The sequence below is a fragment of the Bubalus bubalis genome, chromosome 17 (genome assembly GCF_019923935.1).
Source record: "Bubalus bubalis isolate 160015118507 breed Murrah chromosome 17, NDDB_SH_1, whole genome shotgun sequence".
Lineage (NCBI taxonomy): Eukaryota > Metazoa > Chordata > Mammalia > Artiodactyla > Bovidae > Bubalus > Bubalus bubalis.
The window spans coordinates 20,515,009-20,530,738 of NC_059173.1; the positions used below are offsets into that span (position 1 = coordinate 20,515,009).

At 46.7% G+C, this 15,730-nt stretch overlaps 2 protein-coding genes across 8 annotated transcripts in view; one reads left to right on the plus strand and one right to left on the minus strand.

The window, feature by feature from the left end:
* The first annotated feature begins 919 nt into the window (after nucleotides 1-919).
* Nucleotides 920-4,713, plus strand: SNRNP35 (small nuclear ribonucleoprotein U11/U12 subunit 35). 2 transcript variants are annotated; one of them, XM_006041408.4, is made up of 2 exons: nucleotides 920-1,059; nucleotides 3,841-4,713. In XM_006041408.4, the coding sequence occupies exon 2, from the start codon at nucleotides 3,844-3,846 to the stop codon at nucleotides 4,579-4,581; it is 738 nt and encodes a 245-aa protein (XP_006041470.1). In that variant the 5' UTR covers nucleotides 920-1,059; nucleotides 3,841-3,843; the 3' UTR covers nucleotides 4,582-4,713. The 2 variants fall into 2 exon arrangements, with proteins under 2 accessions (XP_006041470.1, XP_044786205.1); XM_044930270.2 differs by lacking the exon at nucleotides 920-1,059 and adding an exon at nucleotides 3,362-3,496.
* A 4,516-nt stretch (nucleotides 4,714-9,229) lies between these two features.
* RILPL1 (Rab interacting lysosomal protein like 1) overlaps nucleotides 9,230-15,730 on the minus strand; it is a 42,615-nt gene continuing 36,114 nt past the window's right edge. For 2 of the 6 annotated variants that reach the window (XM_044930274.2, XM_044930271.2), the window contains 2 exons: nucleotides 11,940-11,963; nucleotides 9,230-10,073 (listed from right to left, as the gene is read on the minus strand). In XM_044930274.2, coding sequence (XP_044786209.2) covers nucleotides 9,929-10,073; nucleotides 11,940-11,963 — 169 coding nt within the window. In that variant the 3' untranslated portion in view covers nucleotides 9,230-9,928. Of the gene's footprint in view, nucleotides 10,074-11,939; nucleotides 11,964-12,241; nucleotides 12,330-15,730 lie in introns of all 6 variants that reach the window. The other 4 variants (XM_044930275.2, XM_044930273.2, XM_006041406.4 and 1 more) reach the window with 2 other exon arrangements.

Here is a 15,730-nt window from a genome sequence, read left to right on the forward strand (position 1 = left end):
TATAAAGAAAGCTATAGACGTTCAGGGCCTATGCTTCGCCTACACAATAAAGATTCAAAAAATACTAAGTAACAGTAATACATCCTTATTTGTTGGTGATTGGCTTACCTTTTAAGAATAAGACTGGAATCAAAATGAGATCAGCTGTTGGCAGATATGACCCACTTGAAAGAATTAATGAGTGGTTGAAGAAATCACGAGACATTCATCAAGAAAAGCTCAACTGTATCAAGACATTTCAAGTTGTACCGCAAGTCGTAATCTACCCGAATATATTATTAACCTAACAAACAAAAAACCTATACTCTGAACCACACATCTATCGGTTCTATACAGATTTACTGATTGCAAGGCCCTCCCTTCCCCTTCCCACGCCCAGGTTTTGAATCTAGTCTTCTTAACGGTAAAGGCTGGGGTCCTAAAAGAACCGTTTGGGAACTTGCAAAAAAAAAAAAGCAAAATTTCAGAGATTCTTCAATTCATAGATCGCTACGGGAGCCAGGGAAAGGCATTTAAACCAGCTCCTAAGAGATTCTTAGTCTCCAAACTCACTTTGTTTTTAAAAATTAAAATTTATTTAATTGGAGGATAACTGCTTTGCAATATTGTTAGAAAAACTCTGGCAAAAAAATATGTACAACGTTTCCTTGTGAACCGGCACACGCATTTTCTGAGGGGGGAAAAAACCGTAACATGAATCGAATTCTCAAAGTGGGTCTTAAGAACCGAAACTCTCTGCGCTGAAACATCTCCTCGTAAGGAAATTCAGCGGCTTCCAGTCAACTAGCTGCACTTTCGTTAGTTGTTCAATTCAGCATTTTTTAATCTTCATGAAAAATTTTAGAAAAGCGGAAATTTCACTCTCTTCGGAGACGATACGCCTTTGATGCTCAATGCCTGTGATTAAATTTCCTACAATAAAAGGAAAGACGGAAATAGGGCCGGTGACGAATCTGCTGCTTCAGATGTTAAGGTCCGGTCGGTCTAAGAAGAAGAATCTTCCGTCGCGACGAGCTCGGCACAGGCCTCGGTGGGAAAGGAAGACCGAGCTTTGCTGAGGTGAGAGGGAACGGCCAGGTGGAGTAGGGCCCACCTTGCCGAGAAGGACGAGGGGAATCTGCCTGGATCGTGTGTCGGCTCGAGCGTGGGCCGCCATGTTGAAACCGGGCAAGGCGGGGCGGGGAACCTCTTGGGATTGTGTTGCGAGCAGCGGGGGCGATAGCTGGGTTAGTCTTTCCTCCTGTGCGCACCCAAATGAGGGGCTGGTGGAGGTAGCCTCTCCAGGGCCGGCGGCTGCAGGAGTGACTGGAAACATAAGCCTTTTCACTAAAACTTCCGCCTTAGCGTCCAGGTCCCCACTACGCATGCTCTGACGGCTCAGTGACCCAGCCTTCAAGGTTTCCCACCTGGTGGGAACCGCGGGTAGTTTCGTTCTGCAGATTCAACCTGGGGAGGCGTTCGTTGTGTATTTGCTTCTTTAAGAATAGATTTTACTTGCATAATAATTTGTAATTATAAAGCGTTTTCAAAGACACTACCTTATCTCATCTTCATATAAAACGCGGTGAAGAGGCATTTAGCAGCATTTAACAAATGATTTAAATTTTGCCCAAGAAGGCACTAGGTCTTAAACCTGGGTTTTCTGACTCCCAATCCAGAGCTTTTTCAGTTTGCACACTTCTGTTTTTAATGGCTAATTGCCCAACCCACCTCCACCTCGCACGATTCATCCCCATTCCCGTTTATGAAGTAATGACTGAGAATTGAAAAAGCCAGAGAGAGTCTAAAAATTTGTAGGAAATCTCAACGTAATGTTACAACGGAGGAAACACACCGAGAAAGATAAATGAGAACCCGTGAAGTCCGCTGTTCGCTTGGTATTTAGTATTGACAGGAGCATGCTTATGAGGAAGAAAACAAAATTCATCTTTTGTACCTTTGTAATTCTCTCCAGATTTTAATTTGAAGAATTCTTACAGCTTTGAACAGGAGCTCTGACTGTGTACCATAATGTCAGGTTCATTTGGTGGATCTTTGCAACCTTTTCCTGTGAAATGGGGACGGGTTTCCTTCTCACTTGATTGGGGTCGCGGTCAGCCTTCAACACCCAGACCTAGCCTGCTTTTTCCTATCCCTATTTCAAGCTTTATATTTTACGATAGCCATCTAAGGAAATAGTTAAGAGCTCAAGCTCTGGGATCAAAAAAGCCCTTGGTCCTAACTCCACAGGTGAGCTACTTCTGTGATTTGGGACCAAAGATACCTTTTTGCATTTCACTTTCCACATCTGAAATGGCAATAGAAGTACGTGTGTCCTGTTATTGTTGACCGGTGAAGGGAGATAAGTGCTTAGCACAGTGCCTGACACCTCCTAAGTGTTCTATACAAGATAACTATAATTATTATGGTGTGTTTTTTTTTCCCCCCCTCTGCAACCTTGTGATGGAGGCAGGAAGTAAGATTAGAATTTTAAGAATTTTAGGGCCATTTAGAGAATACCAGAACAGAGATCAATGAAACAAGGCAACGATGGGACTTCCCTGGTGGTCCAGTGATTTAAGACTGCTTCCTTTTCAGGGGGTGCAGCTTCAATCTGTCCTTGGGAAACTAAGATCTTGCATGCCAGGAGGCAAAAAAAAAAAAAAAAAGATAGCCAATGAAGATCACCAGATACATTCAAAACAGCCCTGATTTTTAAGTAACATATTTCAGCATTGGCTCTAAAGCTTCACAGAGGTGGTCACATTATTAGCAGGATCTGATTTATTCCAGCAGATTCACATAAGTCATTTATCATGTGTCAGACTTAACCTTACCTACACTCTTTAAAAAAAAAAGAGAGAGAGAGATCTTGTATCAGAATGAATGGATGACTATGTGCTTGCTGGACTCAAATTACCATTGTAGTCAATACTCAACCCCTAAAGCATAAATGGATTATCAGCTAGGGAACTGAGAAGAAACCCCATCTTCCTTTTGAACTGAAGAGCCTGAGGCTGGGTCACTGTTATTTTGACTTTGCTACCTGTTTACTGCATTCAGAGCACCATTTTCCCTTATGGCTTTTTTTTTTTTAAAAAGTCTTTATTCTTTAGTAATAATGCACACTGAGATATTTACAGATGAATGATGTAATATCTTGAATTAGGTTCAGAATAATCTGGGAGGGAGATGTGAGTGGGGGGCACAGATTAAATAAGATGGGTCAGGTGTGGGTCATAGTTGGAGCCAGGTAAGAAATTCATGGAGGGTTATGCCATTGTTTATGTTAGTATGTGTTTGAAATTCTTGGTAGTCAGAGGTTTTTGTTTTCTTTTTAAAAAATTATTATTGGCCACTCTGCTTACAGGGAGGATCTTAGTTCCCTGACCAGGGATTGAACCCCTGCCCTGGCAGTCCTAACCACTGGACCACATGTAAAGAGTTTCTTAAAACCTCCTTTTCCATAGAAGTTCCCAGGCTGGTTTTCCTAGGACTGTTTTAAAGTTTCTGAAAGGCAAGCCTGGATTTTGATTCTGGATTTTGATCCATATTGCCACATTAAAAGAGTTTATACATGCCCTACTATGGCTAAGCTAGATAATAAATGTATGCCTCAGACCTCAGCATGTTGTCTTCCCTGGAGCGGGGGTGGGGGGGTGGGTGAGAGCACCCTGGAGGCCCACTGCCCGGCTATGACCCTGTCTCCCCTACTTTCTAACTGGGAGGCCTTAGCCTTTGCTTCCTTCCCTGTTGGAATAAGGGATTTAAAATAGTATCCATTTAATGGGGTTGTTGGAGGACTGAAGGCAGAGCTCTTAGTAGGTGCTACATAAACTTGCTTGCTGTTCCCCTCCTTAGAACATGAATGATTGGATGCCCATTGCCAAGGAGTATGACCCGCTCAAAGCTGGCAGCATTGATGGCACTGATGAAGACCCGCACGATCGCGCTGTCTGGAGGGCGATGCTGGCACGATACACCCCCAACAAAGGCGTCACAGGGGACCCCCTCCTCACCCTGTTTGTGGCGAGACTAAACCTGCAGACCAAAGAGGAGAAGTTAAAGGAAGTGTTTTCCCGCTACGGGGACATCCGGCGGCTTCGGCTAGTGAGGGACTTGGTCACAGGCTTTTCGAAGGGCTACGCCTTCATCGAATACAAAGACGAGCGTTCTCTGCTCAAAGCTTACCGGGATGCTGACGGCCTGGTCATTGACCAGCACGAAATATTTGTGGACTATGAGCTGGAGAGGACTCTCAAAGGGTGGATTCCTCGGCGACTCGGAGGAGGTCTGGGTGGGAAGAAGGAATCTGGGCAGCTGAGATTTGGGGGGCGGGATCGGCCTTTTCGCAAACCCATTAACCTGCCAGTTGTGAAAAATGACCAGTTCCGAGAGGGGAAGAGGGAGAGGAGGGAGCGGTCTCGGTCCCGAGAAAGACACTGGGACTCCAGGATGAGGGACCACCATGACAGGGGTCGGGAGAAAAGGTGGCAAGAGAGAGAACCAGCCAGGGCATGGCCAGAAGGTGACTGGGAGAGAGAGAGGGACTTCAGAGATGACAGGGTCAAGGGGAGAGAGAAGAGGGACAGAAGCAAGTAGACCATCCCTCCCCCTCTTCCTCTCCAAACCCAAAGGAAAGTGCAGGACCAGTAAGAGTGCAGGGATACCGCATTGCTTGTGTACAGAGTCTAAGTCCAGTGGTTGAATAAAACGTACTGATGAAAACGAAAACAGAACAAAACCTTTCCAATGATAATGGGGTTGAGTTTTCTTTTGACTCTGGAACCCGGTTTCAAGCTGAACACACTGATATTGTATGAATTTTCTCTTCTTCATCTTACGAGTGTGTGTGTTAGTTGCTCAGTCATGTCCGACTGAGGTTTGCAACCCCATGGACTGTAGCCTGCCAGGCTTCTCTGTCCATGGGATTTTCCAGGCAAGAATACCGGAGTGGGTTGCCATTTCCTCCTGCAGGGGATCGTCCCAACCCAGGGATCGGACTTGGATCTTCTGCGTTGCAGGCGGATTCTTTACCATCTGAGCCACCAGGGAAGCCCCTCTTCATCTTATGGTTTTTTCAGTTTTTATTATTTTTAAAAATCTTTTGCCACACCTCATGGTACATGGAATATTGGTTACCAACCAGGGAACCTGGGTCCCCTGTATTGCCAGCATGGAATCTTAATCACTGGACTACCCTGTTTTTGTTTTTGGGCTTATGGGCAGCTTGCAGGGATCTTAATTCCCTGACCAGGGATTGAACCCGGGGGCCCTCAGCAGTGAGAGTGCAGAGTTATCTCTAGGGCATTCCCTTCATCTTACAGTTTTCAGTTCAGTTCAGTCGCTCAGTCGTGTCCGACTCTTTGTGACCCCATGAATCGCAGCACGCCAGGCCTCCCTGTCCATCACCAACTCCCAGAGTTTACCCAAACTCGTGTCCATCAAGTTGGTGATGCCATCCAGCCATCTCATCCTCTGTCATCCCCTTCTCCTCCTGCCCCCAAACCCTCCCAGCATCAGGATCTTTTCCAATGAGTCAACTCTTCGCATCAGGTGGTCAAAGTATTGGAGTTTCAGCTTCAGCATCAGTCCTTCCAATGAGCACCCAGGACTGATCTCCTTTAGGATGGATTGGTTGGATCTTCTTGCAGTCCAGGGGATTCTCAAGAGTCTTCTCCAACACCACAGTTCAAAAGCATCAATTCTTAAGAAAGCACTCAGCTTTCTTCACAGTCCAACTCTCACGTCCATACATGACCACTGGAAAAACCATAGCCTTGACTAGACGGACCTTTGTTGGCAAAGTAATGTCTCTGCTTTTTAATGTACTGTCTAGGTTGGTCGTAACTTTCCTTCCAAGGAGTAAGCGTCTTTTAATTTCATGGCTGCAATCACCATCTGTAGTGATTAAGGACCTGTTATTTGATAAGCTTGAGAAACAATTTTGTAATCGCCATCATCTGTACAGAAAGACCTGTGTAAGGAACCATCACTCATTTAATTTGGTAGTAGAGAGCTTTATTTTGATTTTTTTCTCCCATCTACTGGAAATGACCTTTTTGAAAGTGTAGCAAAAAGAGGTGATGCCTGGAAACCATTTGCATTGATCTGACTCTCAGGAACCTGAATCTGGTCAGGATCAAAGTTGTATCTTTTCCATCTTTATGTCCATAGTGCAAGGGTTTGGTTAAGTGAAATTAAAAATAGGATAGAAAAGTGAATTCAAGGAGATTGTCCAGAGACAGAGAACCAAAAGCCAGTCCTAGCAGTGTTCTGGGTCAGTAGCCAGCTTCTCTTGAACAAATATAACTCCATTTTCCAGCCAAGTGCTGACTACTTTTGTTTTCCCTTTCCTTTTTTGGTGGGGTGACTGGCATTTAAAATGAAAAACCAAAGTTGCAGGGCTGTGAGGCTATGGACTATGGCACTCTTCCAGCCCTTGGAAAAGAGAAAGTTCAAGAGAAGTGAGAGTGAAATGAAAGTGAAATCCACAAAAGGTCAGTATCTAGTTTTGATGGACTGATTTGCCTTTTCCCTTGACCATCTGGCCTCTGGTTTGTTTAAAAGCTGGATATATTGACCTTAACTTCTGAGGACTTTGAATAAGTGCCATACTATTCCTATGGTTTTCAAGAAACTGACATTTAACATTTTTGTTTTATCCATGACTATCTTTGAAAGTTAAGTTCTTAAAATTCAGGATGTCTCATGCAGAATAAATGCCTGATTTAGTATCAAGATTCACACATTCATTACTAGGTTTTGGCATCAGGAGTATGAATCTCATTGTTACATTGGGGACCTACAATATCTTAAAATTACTGTTAACTGTTAGAACCATTTTAGAAAAATATACTGTTTCTCGATTTCCAGTGCAATAATTTACAATCTCCCAAATCTCAACCATCTTGCAGGAACACCTTTCTGATTTCACCCACATTTCATTTAAAACATCTGTTATGGGCTAGAGTTAGAGTTAGCAGGCATATTAGGTAAACGAGAGCTCCCCATCCAGGAACATGAATTGTGAGATGGCTTCAGAAGTAACACATCCAGTGGCAGTGTTTTGTTTAGTTCTAATTTTTATCTGTTGACTGTGCCACGCAGCATGTGGGATCTTAGTTCCCCAACTAGGGATCGAACTTTGACCCCCTGCATTGAAAGCACGGAGCCTTAAGCACTGGACCACCAGGGAAGTCTCCAGTGGCAGTGTTTAGTCTAAGCTGGCATTTATCAACCCTGAGTACCAGAACATGAATGGGTGGAAAAAAATATACACACCCAGACCCTGCCTCTGGACATTTGGGTTTAGTCTTGTATCAGTCCTGGTAACTTAAAAAAAAAAAAAAGTAGGACTACCTCCCTTTCCCCACTCTGCCCCACCCTGGCAGGGACTGTAGCCATCGACATGGCAAAGGCCGACTCCCTCTGACGCAGCAGTTCTGCTTCTAGTTCATTCTGCAGGCCGATGCACAAGTATGAAAGTGCACAGTGCTGTTTTAGGACAACTGGAAGCCATCTGTCCACCCGTGGGCCTGGACAAACATGAACACATTACACTCTGCATGGTTGACCAGGGTTCCTCAGGACTGGCGTCGACATTTGGGCTGGAATGTTCTTTGGTGTTGGGTGCTGGGCTATGATTGTAGGATATTTAGCAATACCCCTGGGGCCCACCCAGGATGGATGACAGCACCCGCACCAGCACCCCACCCCCACCCCACCCAGTTGTGACAACCAAAAATGTCTCCAGAGAGTGCCAAATATCTCGGGGCCAAAATCACCCTTGGTTGAGACTCAATGTCTCTCATACTGCTGTGGAGTTATATCCGGGGTATTCTAAGGAATGAAAAGTACAGAAGGACGTGTGTATCATATGCTGCCATTTATGTAAAAAGAACAGAAATATATGTTTTTCTACATGACTGCATTACTTTGTCAACAAAGGTCCGCCTAGTCAAGGCTATGGTTTTTCCAGTGGTCATGTATGGATGTGAGAGTTGGACTATAAAGAAAACTGAGCGCTGAAGAATTGATGCTTTTGAACTGTGGTGTTGGAGAAGACTCTTGAGAGTCCCTTGGACAGGAAGGAGATCCAACCAGTCCATCCTAAAGGAGATCGGTCCTGGGTGTTCACGGGAAGGACTGATGTTGAAGCTGAAACTCCAATACTTTGGCCACCTGATGCGAAGAGCTGACTCATTGGAAAAGACCCTGATGCTGGGAAAGATTGAGGGCAGGAGGAGAAGGGGATGACAGAGGATGAGATAGTTGGATGGCATCACCGACTCAATGGACATGGGTTTGGGTGGACTCCGGGAGTTGGTGATGGACAGGGAGGCCTGGCGTGCTGCAGTCCATGGGGTTGCAAAGAGTTGGACACAACTGAGCAACTGAACTGAACTGATGTATATTCATGAATTATTTCAGGAAAGACACCCAGGAAACTACCAACACTGGTTACCCCAGGGAAGGGCAGTCAAATGTGATGGGGGGAGTTTGATGGCGGATCAGTTTTGTTGTTGAGTTGCTCAGCCGTGTCTGACTCTTTGCAACCCCCTGGACTGTAGCCTGCTGGGGTCCTCTGTCCATGGGATTTCCCAGGCAAGACTTCTGGAGTAGATTGCCATTTCCTCTTCCAGGGGATCTTCCTGACCCAGGGATCAAACCTGCATCTCCTGCATTGGCAGGCTTTTATACTCTCTGAGAGTAAACTCCAGTAGTTCTAATGGCAGTCAGGTTGGAGAACCACTACTCTAAACCAACATTATCCTATCTGATTATTTTTCTTAGTGATCTGTAAACAGAGTTCATATAGATTCTGTAAACCAACTTGATGATTTCTTAGCACAACACAGTAAAACGTGCAGAAAGCAGCCAGTCAGATGTCCTTGAGTGCTCTGTTGGGAAATGGTATCTCTTTCAAGTCTTGCACCCTAGGTACCCCATTGGGTGGAGAAAAAGCATTATTTGGGCAAACCCCCAACTTTCCAGTTGCAGACAGGGCATCCGGCTGTCCAACACAGCCCCAGAAGTCAGCCAGACATCAGTGGTCCCCAAGCCATCTTCACCCACCACCCTCTCTTTGCCAAGTCTACCCCACCCACCATCCAGCATCCCCTAGCACTCCACACCCCACTCTCAATCCACTTTGGGATCTTTGTCTTCTTCCCAGGGGACTAAGTATTTGATACAGTAAATGCTGAAAAGAAACAAGATGCCAATAAAAAAGAACACACGAGAACCATTGCAGTGTCTCATCCTTAGCAACTTTGTTTGGTTAGTACTGCATAACTCACAGCAGATTCCAAGGCACTGGCCTTGAACATTGCTACATGCTCTAGGCATTATCAGTAACAAGGTGCAATAGAGAACCACAGGCTCTTGCAAACTTGTCTCCAGTTTCTGGGTGGGAGGACTGTTTTCTGTTGCTTTGTGTCTGAGCCGGGCCAATGTGTCCTGTGACTTCGGAGGCCCTCCCTGTCTAGTTGATGCATTCTATATATTCTGCTACCACCATGACAATATCATGAACGCAACTAATAAAAACCTATCAGTTCCCTGCCTCCCATGTCAGTATGCCAAATGTGATCATAAAATTTCTACACAAAGAATTTCATACAAAGCAAGTCAAACAGCAATTAGAGCAGCAGGTGATATATCTGGCGAAGCTCGTGTTACTGAAGTTAATGCAAAAGTCGGCCTCCGCTCATGGTCTTATTAAATATATATCTTAAGGTATCGGAGTCATCTATTAGAAACGGTGGTAGCCCTGGTATAAATAAACGTCTTTTTAGAGTTTGGCATCAGTTTTTCAACGTGCTCCCTCGAAGCAGACAGTCTGTTGGAGGGATCAGTTTTGAGGGTGTGATACCCGAGGTGGCCGTGTTCCATGGCAGCCCCTGGGGGTGGGTGGTTCAGGTCCGAGGACAGAGGTGGGTCATGGTCACAGGTGCTGCAGGGCCTCCTGTCCTTGCTCCGTGTAACCGTCATCGCGGTGGCAGTTGGCCCACTGGCCGAAGGTCTCGTGGATGCGCACGTTTCTCTGCGTGTTGGCCAGACGCTTCTTATCTCGGGAGAAGAAGCTAAACCTTTGGGAAGGGAAAGATGGAAATGAGAGGCTGCCCTTGGCTGTGCACGCCACAGATTTTGCAATTGCCAGGACGTACAGCAGCAAACGTGAGGGGAGCGAATCAACTCAAGGTGTGAAAGAAAAGATTGGGGGTGCGGGTCAGAGTTACTCCAGAAAGCAGCGGGGGGCTGATTCTGCATGTGACTGTCACGGTACCTTGGAGGTGACAGTGTGAGCAGGGCGTGCGCGTAGGTGATGTGTGATGTACCTCCCCCCTTAAGCACTGCAGGGGATTTCTCCTCCTTACCAGTGGAAATAAAAGCTACTGGAAACATACGTCATGGGTTTCTTTACCTCGATGATGCAGAGAAAGGAATACTCAGAAGCCATATGAGATGTAAGATGATTCAGATGTAAAGAGATGAATGTTTTAAAGTAACTATGTATTTATGTGATGTGAACTGGGAAGCTAGATAAGTAGCACCTCAAAGTCCAAATTTCATGGATATTTCTACTGCTTAGAATGAGCTGAAAGTAGGTAGTTAAGAAAAGAGATTAAAATACATATTAAGAAAAAGTAATAGTACACATGTGCACTGATTAGATAAACACTGTGAATACAGACTGTGAAAGAAATTTGGAAACATCAGTTTGGACAAGTGACAAGAAGTGATCTAATGGTGAGAGCCTTTAGAAGTTGCCACAGTTACTATCTGCATGGCTACAGTAGACCATGAAGTCTTTTTCAAATAGCTCTGACTGTTGCTCAGTGATCAATCAGAGCGAACCATCAGATGCCTGAATGATACAAGTGGAAAGCTCAGGCCAAAAGTTGACAAAGTGGCCCGCTTGAAACAAAGTCAGCTTAAACGCCACCTCAACAGAGTTGAGGACCCAGGGCAGTCAACCTGAGTTGGCCCACATTGAGTATTTCCGATAAGTTCTTTCTAAGCTGCCAACTGTCCTCCTGTACTCCCAGCTTCTAATTAAAGATGATTTCTAGTCTTACTAAGTTCCTCTACTCTTGAATTTTGGTTTTTGAACTTGGTCAGAGTTATAGTAATTCAGTTATGTTTTCTGAGAGCAGGAATAGGAAGGAATCCCTGAGAAATCAAAGCTTCAACTATTTTTAGTTCCCTCTGTCCGTTTACCTATTAGGTTTTATTGTTTGTTTGTTTTGTTTCTGTTTTTTGGTGCTGTGGCCTATGGAGTTCAGTTTCAATCACATTTGGGTGAAAATGATTTTCCTATTCTGTGGTTACTGGATCCTACAATCACTTCCTACCTAGAATGAAGTAGTCTTTCACTGTAAAGCTGGGGCAAGCAAAGTCTGCCTGGAGAAATCCTCTGTACTAGCTAAAGTCTCTCTCTCTTTTTTAACAATGTCTTCTTGGACTGTTTTTGTTTGTTTGTTTTTAAACTTTTTACTTTGTACTGCGGTATAGCTGATTAACAATGTTGTGATAGTTTCAAGTGAACAGCGAAGGGACTCAGGCATGTATATGTAAAGCCTCTTTTTCTTCCTGCAGCCAATATATGTACTGGCAAATGAAGGAATGACTCTCGTTCTGGGTTATCTGAGAGCTCTTTCTGTAATGTAATCGAAGCAATTAAGCTGGCCAGAAATATAGCAGCATTCATCACTGATACATATCATGTCTATCTGATTCAAGCAGGAAAGCCACTTGCAACTTCCTGTCTAAGGGGACACAGAAAGAATCAAGACAAAGTCCCCTCTTCTGCTTTTCCTGTTAACAAGCTCAAACGGCTTGCTGACGATGGCTTGGCAAAACAAAGCAGTTTAGAAAGCCAGGGTGTGAAGATCGAAAAACACAGAGTTAGTGTCACTCAGAGGGGTGGGTCATGGTGGGTGTGGCTTACTGACCCGTCATTTAAAGGACCTTCTTTACTGGATCATGGACAAGGTGGTTTTAGAATGGAAACAGAAAAGACAAAAAGAATTATCGGTGACAGAGCCCAGAATTCCAAGGCTTCACTCGTGCAGATGGAGCGTTCATGAGTGGCGCGTTTGAAATCACACTCAACACCCACTTCAAATGGGAACACGCAGGGGGATGGCCATGCAGCTAAAGGGGCCAGAGGAGACAGGCCAGCCCCAGCGATAGCCGCAGCAGACATTGCAAAGGCACAGCTCAAGAGGAAACCAGAAAAAAATCCAGTGCCTACGAGGGACACAAGTCGTCGGACAGGCTGCAGGGTGGGGTCGTCTATTATCAGTCCGGCTGCTACCATGGGCATTATGGCTGTAAAGATCCTGGTTAGAAAAGTACAGATAGACACAGAGAAGATAAAAACAGGGGAGGTTGGGACTTCCCTGGTGGTCCAGCGGCTGAGACTTCACGATCCCAATGCAAGGGGCCCCGGGTTCGACCCCTGGTCAGGAAACTAGATCCCACATGCTGTAACTAAGAGTTTGCATGCCTCCATTAAAGATCCCGCATGCTGCAACAAAGACTCAGTGGAGCCCAGTTAAAAAAAAAGGGCAAGGCGTGAAAAAGAAACACTTTCCACAGACAGGTCAGCTGAAGGGTTTGCTTATGGTTTACGTGGAACTGTGCTGCCCACCTACCACCCCGCCTCTGTTCGTACTTTGGAAAGTCCTAACCCGTAGCTCAGAATGTGACCTTATTTAGAAATAGAACCCTTGCAGATGTAACTAGTTTTGGTGAGGTCATACCAGAGTAGGGTGGCCCCAGTCCAATACAACTGGTGTCCTTATAAAGGGGGACGTGTGGACACAGACATGCATACAGGAAGAAGGCCACGTGAAGATGGAGACAAAGTTTGGGGTGATGCTTCTATGAGTGAACAAAGGCCAAAGATGGCCAGCAAACCACCAGAAGCTAGGAGAGAGGCATGGAGAAGACGATCTCTCTCCACCCTTTGAAGGAACAGACCCTGCTGAGTACCCTGATCTTGGATGTCTAGCTTCCAGAACTGTGAGACAATACATCTCTGTTGTTTAAACCAGCTTGGTTTGTGGTACAGCAACCCTAGCAAATGAATAGCATGTGACAACCACGTAGGGAAGACAGGCTGGACTCAAGGACTGAAAACACAGGCCTGGATGTGAAGAATGGCAGATCAAAACCTCCTGTGGGATTCAGTGGTGACATCCGTGGGTATCTTCCAGCCCGTCTCCCCCACCTGCCACAAACTGCAGGCTTCGTATCCTGAAGGCAGCCGGGGGAGACGCAGGAGAGAAGATGAGGCAGCCAGGATGGGCCGGGCAGGAGACAGGCTGCATAATCGCTCCCCTGGATGAGCCAGAGCCTACTCAGCAAGCTCTGGGAGACACTGGATGACAGGGAAGCCTGGTGTGCTCCATGGGGTTGCAGAGAGTCGGACACAACTTAGCCACTGAACAGCAAACAACAGTAATGAATGCTCATCAGTTCCTTGTCTGGGCAAGGAAAATGAAGAAACTCCAACCACGTCTCCAGAACTTATTTTGAATAGCTTGGTTTTGTTTTTGTTTGTTTTGTTTTTTTTAAAGAGGTTGGCTGGGGAAAAGATATAATAATATGATGATCTCAAATGAGGTTTGAGAATTCTCTGTGTCTGGATCACCTTTCATGCAGCTCCCCAAAGTAGCTCGGAGCTGGCATCTCAGCAGAACCATCTGAACGGCTTCTCATGGTGACAGTGAGGGGCTTCCTACTGAATGGGCCCAGTCCACAGAGGCCAGGCTAGCGGGCACCATTAGCTTCTCGGCCATAAGGCTCTGCATTCACCTTTATGCTTTCTCTAGCATAACAGGGAGCCCCCAAAGACACAGTCATTGTTTGGGGGATGGCCCCAGATATGCGGGCTGGGTATTTTTCCTGGATAGATGTTTGCCTGCTGGGAAATGCTGGACTTCATTTGGGGCCCAATCAGGGGCCAGACTGATGCATTAGGGCCTTGGGACACCTGGCGGGGAGGCAGGAGGGGGTTCTGGTTGAGCTACTCTGTGGGTCTCGCTGGGATCCCTGACATGGACGGCCCCCCTCCCCTCCCCATTCCAGGTGCCTCCCTGCAGAAGCCACCTCCTCCAGAGGGACAGCCACTGCCATGAAAAAAGACTGGCTTGTTTTGGTCAAAAGTTATATCCTGGATACAATGTAGCTGGTTTCAAGCTCCCACCAGCCCCCACCACCGCCCCACCCTGCAACAATTATTTCTGGAAGACTCAAAGCAAATGAGGTTCTAACAGTGGCATTTCAGGCAGTGCAATGGGCGGCTGTGAAGTTATTTCTGGGCTGCAGTGAGCAGGGTGGCAGGTAGGAGGACAGGGAGAGACTGCACCGTTGTCACTACCGTTGGATACTCAGGTGCCCACCTGCTTCAAGGCCAGCTTTTCTGGTGTGTGAGGCCAGCTGTTCGGATTGCAGCTTCCCTGGCTGAGCCTCTGTGCCCACTACCAGCTGCCTGTCTCCCTGGTCAGGCCCCTTCCTCCGCTCAGCAGCCCTGTGTGTGCCTGTCAGCCCGTGATGGAGAGCTGCGAGTGACACAAAGGGGGCGCTGCTGCCTGGTGTCCACTGGGGACGAGGGTGGAGCCACTCAGGCGCTCCCTCGTGACCTTCCCAGGCAGTGCCAGCCCAGACTCTCTGGCCAGCAGCTGCTCAATCACAAGCTATTCTTGGAACGTCCTCTGGGCACGCTGTTTGGACAGGCGGTTGGAGTTTCTGGTTCCCTCGACCAGTTCAGCCCAGAAATGTAGACTCTGGAGTCTTTGGCTGGTGGTGCATTTGAAAGATAAGGGAACTGGGCAGTCAGCCCATAGCTGGTGACTCGGGAAGTGGGGGAGGTAAAGAAAAGGAGGGGCAGGGAGGCCGAATGAGGCGGTTGGGGCAAGCACAGGGCTGGGTGGCAAAAAAAGGCATGGGTTCCAATCCATCCCAACTTTGATCCTTCCCAGCAAGTGATCACAGTGAAGTCAATGGGCTTCTCTGGGCCTCAGTTTCCTCATCTGAGAAATGGGGCTAACAGTCCCAGCTCTGAATCTCCGGACAGGGCAGAACCTCCAAGGTATTAAATAGTTACTGCTTACTCATTGGTGGGTGGGGAAAGTGGTGGAGAGCAGGAAGCTAAGCTGGGGAAGAGCTGTGAGCTGCACTAAAAAGGCTGTGTCGGGATTTCCCGACACACTGGACACTGTGGTCCAGGGTCTGGGACTCTATGCTCCCAATGCGGAAGGGCCCGGGTTCCATCCCTAAGTCAGGCAACTAGATCCCAAGTGCCGCACCTAAGACCTGGAGCAGCCAAGTAAATTTTTTTAAAAAAAGCTGTATGACTAACATTCCACAAAAGCCAGGACAAAGGGACCAGACAGACCCAGATGGGTGCCTGAGAGTGAAGGATGGAGAGGGAGACAGGCGTGGAACCATCTTAAGAATGGCCACTCCCTTCCCTGGTCCCCAGGGAAGATCCATTTCTGCCCCAGGCTCTGAGCTCGTGGTCACCCTGATGCAGCTTCCGGTCAGCGGCCGAGGTGGACAAAGGCGACCGCTGTCCTGTCTGGGCTGGTCAAAAGCCTTTTGTGCCGGTTTGATCTCCTACTTATCCCCTAGAAGACCGGGGCAGCTATGGGACTAGCCACCTGCACCCCGTGGAAGAGAGAATCTGAATTCTCTCTCCTTCTCTGTCTCTGGCTCCCAGATTCCAGCTGTTTCT